The sequence below is a fragment of the Lolium rigidum genome, chromosome 6 (genome assembly GCF_022539505.1).
Source record: "Lolium rigidum isolate FL_2022 chromosome 6, APGP_CSIRO_Lrig_0.1, whole genome shotgun sequence".
NCBI lineage: Eukaryota > Viridiplantae > Streptophyta > Magnoliopsida > Poales > Poaceae > Lolium > Lolium rigidum.
In genome coordinates, this window is record NC_061513.1 from 30,773,396 (window position 1) to 30,786,237 (window position 12,842).

The 12,842-nt window shown below is 43.9% G+C and overlaps 1 protein-coding gene across 1 annotated transcript; it reads right to left on the reverse strand.

Moving 5' to 3' along the window:
- Positions 1–4,950: 4,950 nt before the first annotated feature.
- LOC124662382 (B3 domain-containing protein Os03g0620400-like) lies at positions 4,951–9,696 on the reverse strand. Its single transcript, XM_047200226.1, has 7 exons — positions 9,486–9,696; positions 7,164–7,270; positions 6,608–7,064; positions 6,331–6,530; positions 5,710–6,067; positions 5,403–5,599; positions 4,951–5,238 (listed from the first exon to the last, which is right to left on the reverse strand). The coding sequence occupies exons 1-7, from the start codon at positions 9,694–9,696 to the stop codon at positions 4,951–4,953; spliced, it is 1,818 nt and encodes a 605-aa protein (XP_047056182.1).
- Between the last annotated feature and the right edge of the window lie 3,146 nt (positions 9,697–12,842).

Sequence of the window (12,842 nt, forward strand, 5' to 3'; positions counted from 1 at the left end):
CGATGCTTTCCTCTTTGAAGGACCTTTCTTTTACTTTTATGTTGAGTCAGTTCACCTATTTCTCTCCACCTCAAGAAGCAAACACTTGTGTGAACTGTGCATTGATTCCTACATACTTGCATATTGCACTTGTTATATTACTTTACATTGACAATATCCATGAGATATACATGTTATAAGTTGAAAGCAACCGCTGAAACTTAATCTTCCTTTGGGTTGCATCAATACCTTTACTTTGATTTATTGCTTTATGAGTTAACTCTTATGCAAGACTTATTGATGCTTGCCTTTAAGTACTATTCATGAAAAGTCTTTGCTTTATGATTCAGTTGTTTACTCATGTCATTACCATTGTTTTGATCGCTGCATTCATTACATATGTTTACAATAGTATGATCAAGGTTATGATGGCATGTCACTCCAGAAATTATCTTTATTATCGTTTACCTGCTCGGGACGAGCAGGAACTAAGCTTGGGGATGCTGATACGTCTCCGACGTATCGATAATTTCTTATGTTCCATGCCACATTATTGATGATATCTACATGTTTTATACACATTATATGTCGTATTTATGCATTTTACGGCACTAACCTATTAACGAGATGCCGAAGAGCCGATTCTTTGTTTTCTGCTGTTTTTGGTTTCGAGAAATCCTACAAAGGAAATATTCTCGGAATTGGACGAAATCGACGCCCGGGGTCCTATTTTTGCACGAAGCTTCCGGAAGACCGAGGGGAAAGGAAGTGGGGCCACGAGGTGCCGACACCACGGGGCGGCGCGGCCCGGCCCTTGGCCGCGCGGCCCGGCGTGTGGGGCCCTCGTGTGCCCCCCGCGTTGTCCTTCCGCCTACTTAAAGCCTTCGTCGCGAAACCCCCGGTACCGAGAGCCACGATACGGAAAACCTTCCGGAGACGCCGCCGCCGCCAATCCCATCTCGGGGGATTCGGAGATCACCTCCGGCACCCTGCCGGAGAGGGGAATCATTCCCGGAGGACTCTTCACCGCCATGGTCGCCTCCGGAGTGATGAGTGAGTAGTTCACCCCTGGACTATGGGTCCATAGCAGTAGCTAGATGGTCGTCTTCTCCTCATGTGCTTTATTGTCGGATCTTGTGAGCTGCCTAACATGATCAAGATCATCTATCTGTAATACTATATGTTGTGTTTGTCGGGATCCGATGGATAGAGAATACTATGTTATGTTGATTATCAATCTATTACCTATGTGTTGTTTATGATCTTGCATGCTCTCCGTTATTAGTAGAGGCTGCGGCCAAGTTTTTGCTCTTAACTCCAAGAGGGAGTATTTATGCTCGATAGTGGGTTCATGCCTCCATTAAATGCGGGACGAGTGACGAGAAAGTTCTAAGGTTGTGGATGTGCTTGTTGCCACTAGGGATAAAACATTGATGCTATGTCCGAGGATGTAGTTATTGATTATATTACGCACCATACTTAATGCAATTGTCTGTTGTTTTGCAACTTAATGCTGGAAGGGGTTCGGATGATAACTCCGAAGGTGGACTTTTTAGGCATAGATGCATGTTTGGATAGCGGTCTATGTACTTTGTCGTAATGCCCAATTAAATCTCACAATATTCATCATATCATGTATGTGCATTGTTATGCTCTCTTTATTTGTCAATTGCCCGACTGTAATTTGTTCACCCAACATGCTATTTATCTTATGGGAGAGACACCTCTAGTGAACTGTGGACCCCGGTCCATTCTTTTACATCGAATACAATCTACTGCAATACTTGTTCTTTACTTGTTTTCTCGCAAACAATCATCATCCACACTATACATCTAATCCTTTGTTACAGCAAGCCGGTGAGATTGACAACCTCACTGTTTCGTTGGGGCAAAGTATTTGGTTGTGTTGTGCAGGTTCCACGTTGGCGCCGGAATCCCTGGTGTTGCGCCGCACTACATGTCGCCGCCATCAACCTTCAACATGCTTCTTGGCTCCTCCTGGTTCGATAAACCTTGGTTTCTTTCTGAGGAAAAACTTGCCGTTGTACGCATCACACCTTCCTCTTGGGGTTCCCAACGAACGCGTGCTGTACGCGTATCAAAGTGCTGGAGATAAAAGACTTCTGATCTGCCCATCCTCCTTTGCTCTTGCAATTAAGATGGCCAGCATATCTGCAAAAATGTTGAATAACATGGGTGACAATGGATCACCCTGTCGAAGACCTTTCCTGGTTTGAAAGTAGTGACAATTGTCATCATTGACCTTGATCCCTACACTTCCTCCTCTAACGAATTGTTCTATGAGTTTACAGTATTTGTGGTCAAAACCTTTCAGGCGCATGGCTTGTTGAAGAAAATGCCATTTTACCTTGTCATATGCTTTCTAAAAATTAATTTTAAATATCACTCCATTCGTTTTCTTTCGATGAAGTTCAGGGATAGTTTCATGTAAGACAATTACTCCTTCAAGTATAGGTCGTCCTGACATGAATGTCAACTGCGTAGGGCTAATCACTGTTTCAGCAACAGTATTAACTCTAATCGCAGCGATCTTTGTGAATATTTTAAAAGTAACGTTGAGAAGACAAATTGGTCTATATTGTTGAATTTGAACTGCATTCTCCTTCTTGGGTAGTAGGGTAATAACACCAAAATTCAAATTAAACAACTATAATTTCCCTGAATGTAGTTGATAGAACATTGGCATTAAATCACCCTTAATGACAGCCCAAAAGGTTTGATAAAACTAAGCTAGAAAACCATTAGGTCCCAGAGCTTTATTTAACTCCATTTGAAAAATAGCATCCTTGACCTCCTTCTCAGTAAATTCGGCAACCAGGATATTATTCTCCTCTAGGGTTAATTGGGGAATATCTTGACGGATCTCCTCAATCAATGTGAGGGTAGAAGTAGCTGGCTCTCCAAACAACATCTTATAATATTCAGATATATAGACTTGTAAATTCTCATCACCCACTATAGTACCTTCATCTTGTTTTAGCTAAAATATTTTTTCTTTCTATGTTTTCCATTTGCAATTAAGTGAAAATACTTAGTATATATTGTTCCCCCCTCTAGAATATGTTTTACTTTGGCTCTTTGCGTCCATTTTGACTCCTCATCTCTATGAAGTTTTGTTATATCATCATTTTTTTTCTTAATTTTGCTCTCTCATCATCATCTAGAGGGGTTGTCTCACCTTTCAAATCCAATTCATCTATTAAGGATAGCAATGTTTTGTTTTCTTTCTTGTATTGACCACTTAGACATTTTGCCAACCTTTAAGAAAACGCCGAACATGATAAATTTTGTTTTGCCATCTAGCAATAAGAGAATCCCCACGAGTCTCTGCCTCCCATTCAGCTTTCACTATCTCGTAAAAATTATCATGTTTCAACCATGATATTTCAAAAGAAAAGTGAGCTTTATTACCAATGTAAGCATGATTACCCGAATCAATTAAGAAAGGAACGTGGTCAGAACCAGACCTTGTCAGAGCTCTAACCGTAACTAATGGAATTTTTTTTGTTCCCAATTAACTGCCGATAGAACTCGGTCAAGCTTCTCATAAGTTGGACTCTCCCTTCGATTAGCCCAAGTCAATTGTCTACCTGAGAGAGCAATCTCTCGCAGGTTTAGACTCTCATTAATGACATTAAAAACGAAGGGCAAGTGTGGCTTAAAATTATCATTATTCTTATCCTCTTTTCTTCTCAAAATATTGAAATCCCCCCCCCCCCGATTAGAGAAGGGATGGATCCCGAATCGTCCATCCTTGCTAGTTCAGCTAGGAATTCTGCTTTATGAGAATCTTGAGCACCATCATATACTCCCACCAATACCCATTCAAACCCATCATGCTTACATCTAACATGTAGTTTAACACAAAAACTCTCAGTTTCTACTGTACCAACTTGGAGTGACGCATTATTTATTCCAACAAGGCTACCTCCAGACCTCCCATGTGGTGGAAGGCAGAACCATGAAAAATCTAACCCATTTTTCAAATTCTTTAGAAAAGGTACTGAGAAATTAGATCTCCCTAAGGCGATGAAATCTAATTTTTCTTCCCTTAATGTTTCTTTAACAAATAAATGTTTTGCAATGTCACCAAAACCATTAGAATTCCAAAATAGACCTTTCAATGAACTCATTTTAAACAAATTTTTTGTTTTTAAACCTAGCACTTCTACGAACAATTGACAAATCAAAATCCTTCTTCTTTCTAGATTTCTTGAGTTTGATGGTAGGCATTAAGAGGTCATCATGTTCTAATAACTCCTGCGCCTTTTCGATTATCAAATCTCCAGTAAGACTTGAAATTTTAGAAGTCAGTAGACTAGTTTGTTCTCTTTGTTTTGTGGCTGTTTATGTTTTTTTGGCTATCTCGTCTCTGTTTGCCACAGCTCTGTAACTGAATTTGCTTCTCTTCTACCTTAATATATATTCATCCTCAGGCCCTTCGATGTAGACCATCATCTTCAGCAGCTCCTCATTCTTCATCAGCTTGAAGAGGCAGGGATACCCCTCCTGCAGGCATTGGCGCGGGAGAAAGACAACCCTCAGCTGATGACTTGTGCAGTGTGTCGCAATTTAGCAGTAGCACAATCCTTATTTTACTTTCGTAGCCCAAGTCCTGTCACGGCTCACGCAAATTCCCATGCAAAATTCATACGCCTCTCAATCCTCAGCAACACATAACAGCTGATGGAAGAACCAATAAACCACTGAAATAGACCGTCCAAAATAACTCTAGAGTCTAGATAACAAAGTTCTGATAGAGATAACCACTGAAATGTGTTCCAAGGACAGAAAGCACAGAAAGCAGATAAGCTGTTCAAACTTGATTATCCAAAGTTACTCTAGTTAACATGCAGGGACAAATTTCTTCCTCTGCAACTCCTTATAAGCACCCTAGTTTTTGACTTCCAGATTCTAGATAATCAGTGTAGCAAGGGGGCCAACCACGCCTCAAGCTACACAGTTCTCACGACGAATGATGTAGACCATCATCTTCAGCGGCTCCTCGTTCTCCATCACCTTGAAGAGACAGAGATCATCCTCCCGTAGGCTGTTCATGCGGGCGAAAGAGGCCCATCCTTTACTGATCATCATGCAAGCACCCCTGTATCGCAGCTCTGTGTCCCACGTCCTGCTCTTACCGTCCCGTTGAAGCACCAAACTGATCACACTCTTTGCACGATGCCCAGCAGCGTACTTCTTCTCAAGATACCTTGACACATACCGCATGGCAAAGGACTGTTTATATACAGATTCAGGCAGGATGTTAGTGATAGAGATGCAGATATGTGCATGTGTATGCAAACAAGGATACAGATGAAAATGAGAAGCTGTTCGCAAATAAGAAGTTGCAAATGATAACTTCTAGGCTGCTACAGAAAGCAATATTTCTCTAAACTTACTAGGTAGGGGGTCCTATAGGGGCGACAAATGCTCCTCTTGTTCATGAGCACAACGTAAATTGGCAGTTCCGACTCAATGGCACTGACTTTCTCTAATACTTTCTTCTCCTGCGCTTGTGTTAGACGTGTTTTGCCTTGTAGCATGAAGGGGGGCTCTGAAGCTCCCTTAGAATTGTCATAAGATCCATGGTCTTCACCTGAACAGGTTTTCAAAAGAATTAGACAGAAAGGATGTGATCATGTGAACTGAAATGTAACACATGAATTTTATCATTGATAATGGACTCTTTGACTCATGCTGCCATACCATCGGTGGATGGTCCCTCCTTAACACAGGCTGTCGAGGATATCTTTGTGCTTCTCCTTCTGTGGTTTGAAACAGTACCGGTTTTTCCACTAGGGGAATGACCAATGTTCGCTCTGTGAAGCAGATGGACTGCTACTGTGAATCTACTTTCCTTAACATCTGTTAATGGTTGAAAGAGGCAGAGATCTCCTTCTCGAACACTATTGTCACGAACAAACTTGCCCCAAAGTAGGTTGCACCCACCATCACGCCGGATGCGCAAATTGCACTGCCAATCGTTGCTCTTTCTAGCAACGTGGAGTGTGATAGTTTGGCTTTCCCGTGGAAAGCACGCAAGTGCATAGTCCTTACGTATGACCTATTTACAAAAAGGACAGAATGTGATACAGTTTGACTTGTTCAATCTGATAGAGTACTTAAGACTGTCAGCAAGGCTAATTGTTCCATCATGGTTCCAATACATTCATGACTCAAGTGTAAAATAAGGAAATGCCTTTGTTTATTCAGCCATGAATATGCAGCTTAAACCAAAACACTGAGTTTCCAAAACAAAATCAAAATTCTATGTACCAACAGGCAATCGGCAGTTCATACAAAACTCAGGTGGTAGTATTAGCGTACCAGAAGATTAGACGGTTCCACATTGGTCTTCTTCATCAGTACAACAAGCACCGGAATTTTAGGTTGAATTTGAGCGATGAGTGCATGTATTTTTCCTTCCTGTTCTATTGTAAGATCACATTGCCTTGATAAGACATAATCCTTTGAGAGCATCTGAAGATCGTCCATCTCCAGAGACTCATCTAAAGATGGATTGTCTTCTGTGGTAAAAAAGAATTAGGAGTAAGAGAACAAAGGGTAAGTGGGTAACTGATTTAATTTGAGAACACAACTTAACCCGAAAATGCCTCAGAAGTATAAGATAACCCAGCTGTCTTTTCTGATTCACAATAATGGCATGAGCTTTCCTTTGGGCATCCATCTGAATCTGATCCTTCAGCTGATGATGACTTGGTAGTACCATCACGAGATTCGCTCGAATTATCAACATAGCGATTGTTCGTTCTTTTAACATCAGAGGCAGTTTTCATCCCAGCACCGCACAACGATTTCTCCTTACCGTTGGAATCAAATATTGTAACCTTAAAGCGGGCATTTCCAAGGTACCGAAACATCAAGGAATAATTCTCTTCAATTTTATTGGCATCAACAAATACCGCCCATCCAGACTGGAGGATTTTCCTGTTCATACTCTCAGTAACTGCAACATCATATATGTTACCATTAGCGGCTTCTAGTTTTATGGTTCCCGGGATCTTTCCTCCAAAGTACTTCACAAACCACTCGGGTATGACCTGTAGCAAGAAGGAATGGGTGAAAAAAAATGAGCCAGAGAAAAAACTAAAGACAGATTTCAGACAACCCACTGAACTGGAAAGACAGAACTAGCTCACCATGCTATGCATGAAGTTTCCATTGATCTGTCTTATGAACTTCAGCTTGGTATGGCAGCATTCACATGGATTGCTCATCTTGGATACGTCCTTTAAAAAGGATCGATCTTATATTATTTTTCAGATGACATTATTCATTTTCAACTTATTATACCTCAAAACCACTCAAGATTTGTAATGGTGCAATACAATCTTAAGATAGTATTTTTCTTCCAGAAATAACAATACAACGAATATACTGTAAACACTACAAAACTAATGCTGCTCTTAAAACCTGTCATGATTATCATGTAAAAGTGAAGAAAATCAGCACTAAAACGTTAATGATGCTATGCAGGTGTTGAAGGTTACTGCAGTGCAGCAGAATGCATCAGGGAGTGCTTATGAAGTGATCACAACCAGCGACTGGAAGGGCCCACACAGGCCAAAAGTAAGTCATTTATGAGGGGAGCTGTATCCCAACCGTTATTTAATCGTGCATTGCACATTTGCACGTCTAATTCTCATATTCCCAAAGACATTAAACCATGTATACGGTGTTGATGTTTTCCAACGCCTATAAGTTCAGAGTCTTGTCATAGCAAGAGTTTAACACAATGTGTAGTATGCTCTACCAAGTCCTCTACTCACGCTGCTAAACCAGCTTTTATATGGCCAAGGCCAAAAAAAAAAAAACAGAGTCGAACGGGGCACCTACTGAAACCCCTATTCCGTAGAACTAGAGGACAGGTCCCCAACTTATATTATTGCAGCAGGAAGAGCGGTGCTAGCTTAGCTGAAGTGGTACGGTGAATGCAATGTTGCGAATTCAGTACTGGTGCAGACCTGATAATCTTTGCAGAATCTAGTATATATTTCCGTTAGCTAGTCAGCTGGGCCGGTGCTACAGTGCCGGTAGCACCGGCCGCAGCTCCGCCCCTATTGCTTTTCCATTTCAAAAAAAAACATGCTAACAATTAACCCAAACAGATTGACGACTGAAATGATGGTAAGTGGCTAATACTGCATGAGAGCTGATGTGAATTTGTGATCAGACAGCCTAAGAAAGTCTGATAGAATGGCCGTCCACTACATTCAATCTAGAAAAATAAGCTGAGTCTATGTGATGAGAGGGGATCCATTGGGATAATGCGGTATCCATAGTACCGAATCGAATTATAGCATGGATTCCATTCAAACTCAATCTATTTCTCAGTTGCATAAAAAAGATGAAATCTCAGTCCTTTTTTCATCCAACTTTTTTTTTCTGTCCGACTGGAGCTCGGTTATAATGGGGGAAATCCAATAAGGAAAATAATTATTACTCGGTGAGAAAATTGTATGACTGCCCACAAACTGAACCTTCTCTCCTCTTAGCCAAGAAAAGAAGAAATATGGAAATACAAAACGATTGGCTATCATACATGAAAAGGATGGAAATAGAAACTGAAACATAGTGGACTGAGGTTTGCATGTGACTGTAAATACAGTAGGCAATGCATAGTTATAAACAAATGTGTGCTCTAAAAAGGAAAAGAATTGCAACATTTTCGCCCAATAGCAACTTTTAGAAACGAGAAGAGCAAGAATTATCATGTTGAACAAGTAGCAACGTAGAACTGAGAGTTTGATCCCGCAACTTGGAATTCGAAAATGCAAAAAAAAAAAAAAAAAAAAAAAAAAAAAAAGCTGAACCAACAAACAGAAGGTCGGCAAAATGGCTGGATCAGAGCTTATCAACAATATATAGAATTTTTGGCATTATAAGCAAAAAAAAATAAATAACTGTCACGATGACATCCATACCAAACAAACAAAATTAACTAGCAGTATAGCATACACAGGATGGTGTAACAACTTAATTTTAGATGGTGTAACATATATATAAGAACTTCGTACATAGCATGAATGAACAGGAGGGGAAACAAGAAAGAAAACACTGACTCATATGACAGACTAGTCGTGAGAAGAAATACCATTCTTCATGAATCGTCAGATGGAGTCGTATTGGCTCTGATGGGGGCGTAAAGACACAACACAAATGGGACCCCAACACAAATAGGTACTAACAACTACCGCATTTCGAACTATTGTTCTTCTGAATCTTAAAAACAAAACATCAAGGATCAATCCAGCTGCTGAGCTGCAGAAAAGTCATTGCATTCCCAGCATGGATCCAGCCAGGCCCAGGGCCGGCCCTGACCCTTGGCAAGGTTGGGCGGTCGCCAAGGGCCCAGGCCTAGGGGGCCCAAGATGAAGGCTTTATTTCTATACTATATGGGCTGGAAAAAAAAAAGATTGGTCAGCAGGCCCAACTCTAGTAACCAAATACGTAGAAGTTACTGCTTCGGCTCCCAGCAGCGAATCCAGCGATCAGCGCGTGCCCAGACGAAGAGTCGCAAGACGCAAGCGCGAGTCGCGCCCTCGGCCCTCGCCTCGCCAAGTCGCAAGTCGCAAGTCGCAAGTCGCCAGTCGCGCCCTCGCCTCGGCAGTCGCCTCGCCGGCCGATCCAGGGGCTGCTCCGGCCGATCTCTTTCGGTCTTCCCTGCGCCATCCGGCCTTTTTGTAAGTCCTCAACTGATTTCCGGCTAATTCTTTCTTCTAATCTAGAACTATTTCTAGGGTTTTAATTTGATGTAAATTCATTCATCACTATAGGTGTTACAATGCCACCAAAACAATTGTCTGGTGCTGCGAAAAAAAGGAAGAGAAAGCAAGATGAAAAGATTAGGGAATCGCAAAGAGGCGATTTGAATAAGTATTTTCCAGTTAAAAGTAATGTTGATGTCAACAATAATAATCAGAGGCCAATATCTGATCCGGGACAAGCTGATGAGGATAATACAGATGTAGATATTGAGGTCCATGAACAGTCCTCAAATAATAGTAAGTAACTAACCAGCCAGTCCTCAAATAAACTAGCATCACGTTTTCCAAATGTAAGTAAGTAAGTAACTATATTTTTTTGAATGTAACTGAAGCTACTAAAAAATTGTTTGAGGTCAACTATGTTACAAGATAGATTGAATGGCTTGGCTACATGTTGTATTAAGAAGGATATCTTGAAAAGCATTGATCTTGAAACAATTGTCAATGATTTTGCATCGAGAAATGCACGGAGAAGCTTTTTGGAGAAGCATTGAAGCATAATTGTCGAAGTACTCATGGTAATTTGATCTTTATTTGAGGTAATGAAACTAGTGCAAAATACATTTTATATTTTGCTGCCATTTTATAATTATTTTTACTGTAATATGCGAACAAACTGAGAGTTTATATATATCTAGTTATACTAGATATCGTTTTGAAAGGGCCACTTTTTTACGTCGCCCAAGGGCACCAAAATACATAGGGCCGGGGCTGGCCAGGCCAACCACAAATGAGAAACATAAAGCGAAGAAACTAACTCTTGCCGGCATACATACAAGCAGGCCCCAAATATGCAGATCAGATGAGATATTGCCGCCAATCCGCCATTAACGCAGGTCACCTCCACCATGACTCCGTGGGTGAATAACACAAGGATGTACTTACCGGCAGCAGAGGCCGTCCCTGCAGCGCCGACGACGGGGCGCAGAGCGAACAGGGTTCAGCACGCAAGATCGAGGCCGCCTCGTCAGCGCCGGCGACGAGACGAAGACCGGCGAATGGGCGAGGAGTTTCGGCACGAGCGAGGAGGTGGGAACTGGACAGGGAACGTACGCGTGGCGCTACCTCCCGCACTCCGCCTCTCTCTTTCTCTCCGTATGTCAGAATGACAAGGGCGCGAGGACCCAAAAGATTAGATAAGGGCATGTTGAGCGGGGCGACCCATTTCGGACAGCCCGCCGGCGTTCGTTTGCATCGTTTGGCGGACGTACGGCCAAATGATCGCGATGGGCGAAATGTTCGTTTGCGTCGGAGGCTACCTCCAGCGGTCCGACGCATTTTGGACATGCAAATGTTTTTTTTGTGCTACTTTTTTTCATTTTTGTTGAATGAGCAAGTTTAAACGCGAAAAAGTAGTACTCAATGATATCATGTTGCTCCAATCGAATAGATTATAGCCTAAATAATTCACCGGATACTTCAATTGAATAGATTCAAACATATATAACATACAAAGAAGAACAAATTTAAAAACATATAAACTAAAACTAATTTTTGGCCTTCTTGTTAGAAGGCCTTGCCTCGTCGTCCAAACTCCTGCGCCTCTTGCTTGTCACTTCCTCGTCGAAAAAGGAACTAGAGGACGACGCGTCCGTCGAGGAGTTGAAACTGGAAGAAATGGCGTCTTTGTCGTCGTCGTTGGTGAACGAACGACGACGCGCCGCCCGCGCCAGCGCCCTTGCCCGGGCCCTGGACTTCTTCCTTGCCGCCACCTTGACGTCCGCCGCCTCCTGCGCCTCCAACCGGGCGGACTTGGTGTCGGAGTCCTCCTCCTCCTCATGCCCCTCCTCCTCCTCCTGCCCCTCCTCCTCGTCCACGGCGTCGCTGCCAGCACTGCCTCCGTCCTCCTCCTGGCCTTCGCTAGCATTGCCGCCTCCGTCCTCCTCCTCCTCACTCGGCGTGGAGGCAGGGTCGCTGAGAAGGAGAACTTGAATTACCGTAGACGCAGGGGTTATAATCTGCGGGGACTAATGGCAGCGCGTATAACGAAGAGGCCGGCGGTTGCTCTTCCGCGGCGGTTCGGCGCTCCATTGCGGCGGTTGATCGGCGCGGTTGCCACACCGGCGCGCGTTGTGAATTCGAGGCCGATCGAATCTGGGTCACTGCCATGAGGGCCCGTGGGGAAGCGAGCGGACGCTAGGCGCGACCACGCAAACCTGGCGCATATTTGGGCCAGGTTTGCTTCTCTGCGGACGGCCCGGTCACTTTGCGTCGCCCCGCTGGAGGTGGTGCCAGACGCATTTCCGGTCCGCGCGGACGCAAATGGTCGCTTAGCGTCCATTTGCGTCGCGCCGCTGGAGATGCCCTAAGGATCGAAATTATATCGTCGTGGGTTGTGGATTGTGGTTTGTGGTTAGAGCATCTCTAGCAGATTTCATCCAACTTTCATCCGGGTAATAACCGTTGATTTTCGATTTAAAGAGTAAAAAAGAGACTGTTCAGATCTTGCATTGGATCTCCATTTTCAAAAAAAAATCCGGGCCGTCTAGATTCGCGTCCCGCGACCCCTAAGTTTTCAGGTTGGAGGGGTTGTGCGAGGCTAGCCTCCATCCATTTCCCGAGAAGGAAGTTTCAGCTTGTCCCTTTCCCTCTTCCACTCCACCCGCCGCTCCCGATTCCGCCACTCCCGATTCCACCGCTCCTACCCATCTACGGCCACTGGAGCCCCCGCGTCCGCCCCGACATGGACGCAATCGACCCTCCACCGCTCTCGGGCCAAGCCGCACCGTGCGGACCAGCTGCAGCGACCCCATTTGGATCCAGCGCCACCGCGGCAGCCACCACCGAAGGCGTCGTGGTCGCCGCGCCTCTCGCTGCTGCCATGGCGGAGCTCATCGCGGCGGATAATGCCACTATGTTGATGAACCCGGTCGCCATGGATGAGGAGACCCTTGAGTGGTGGAAGCTCACGAAGACGCAGATCTTGGCGCGGAGGAGGGAAGCTGCACGCGCTGCCATGGCTGCCGCGATGACTGTCGGAGGTGGAGACGCTACGGCGAGCAGCAGCGGCCATGTCGATGCGCCGGCAAGCGACTGTGACGCGTGATCACT

Bases quoted from the DNA above. Each gene is read 5' to 3' on its own strand.
- LOC124662382 (XM_047200226.1), bottom strand. From the start codon at position 9,696: ATGGCGCAGGGAAGACCGAAAGAGATCGGCCGGAGCAGCCCCTGGATC. The intron at 7,065-7,163 runs GTGAGCTAGTTC...TTCTTGCTACAG, and splicing joins GAAACTTCATGCATAGCATG to GTCATACCCGAGTGGTTTGT. The intron at 5,239-5,402 runs GTAAGTTTAGAG...GTATATAAACAG, and splicing joins CCTATAGGACCCCCTACCTA to TCCTTTGCCATGCGGTATGT.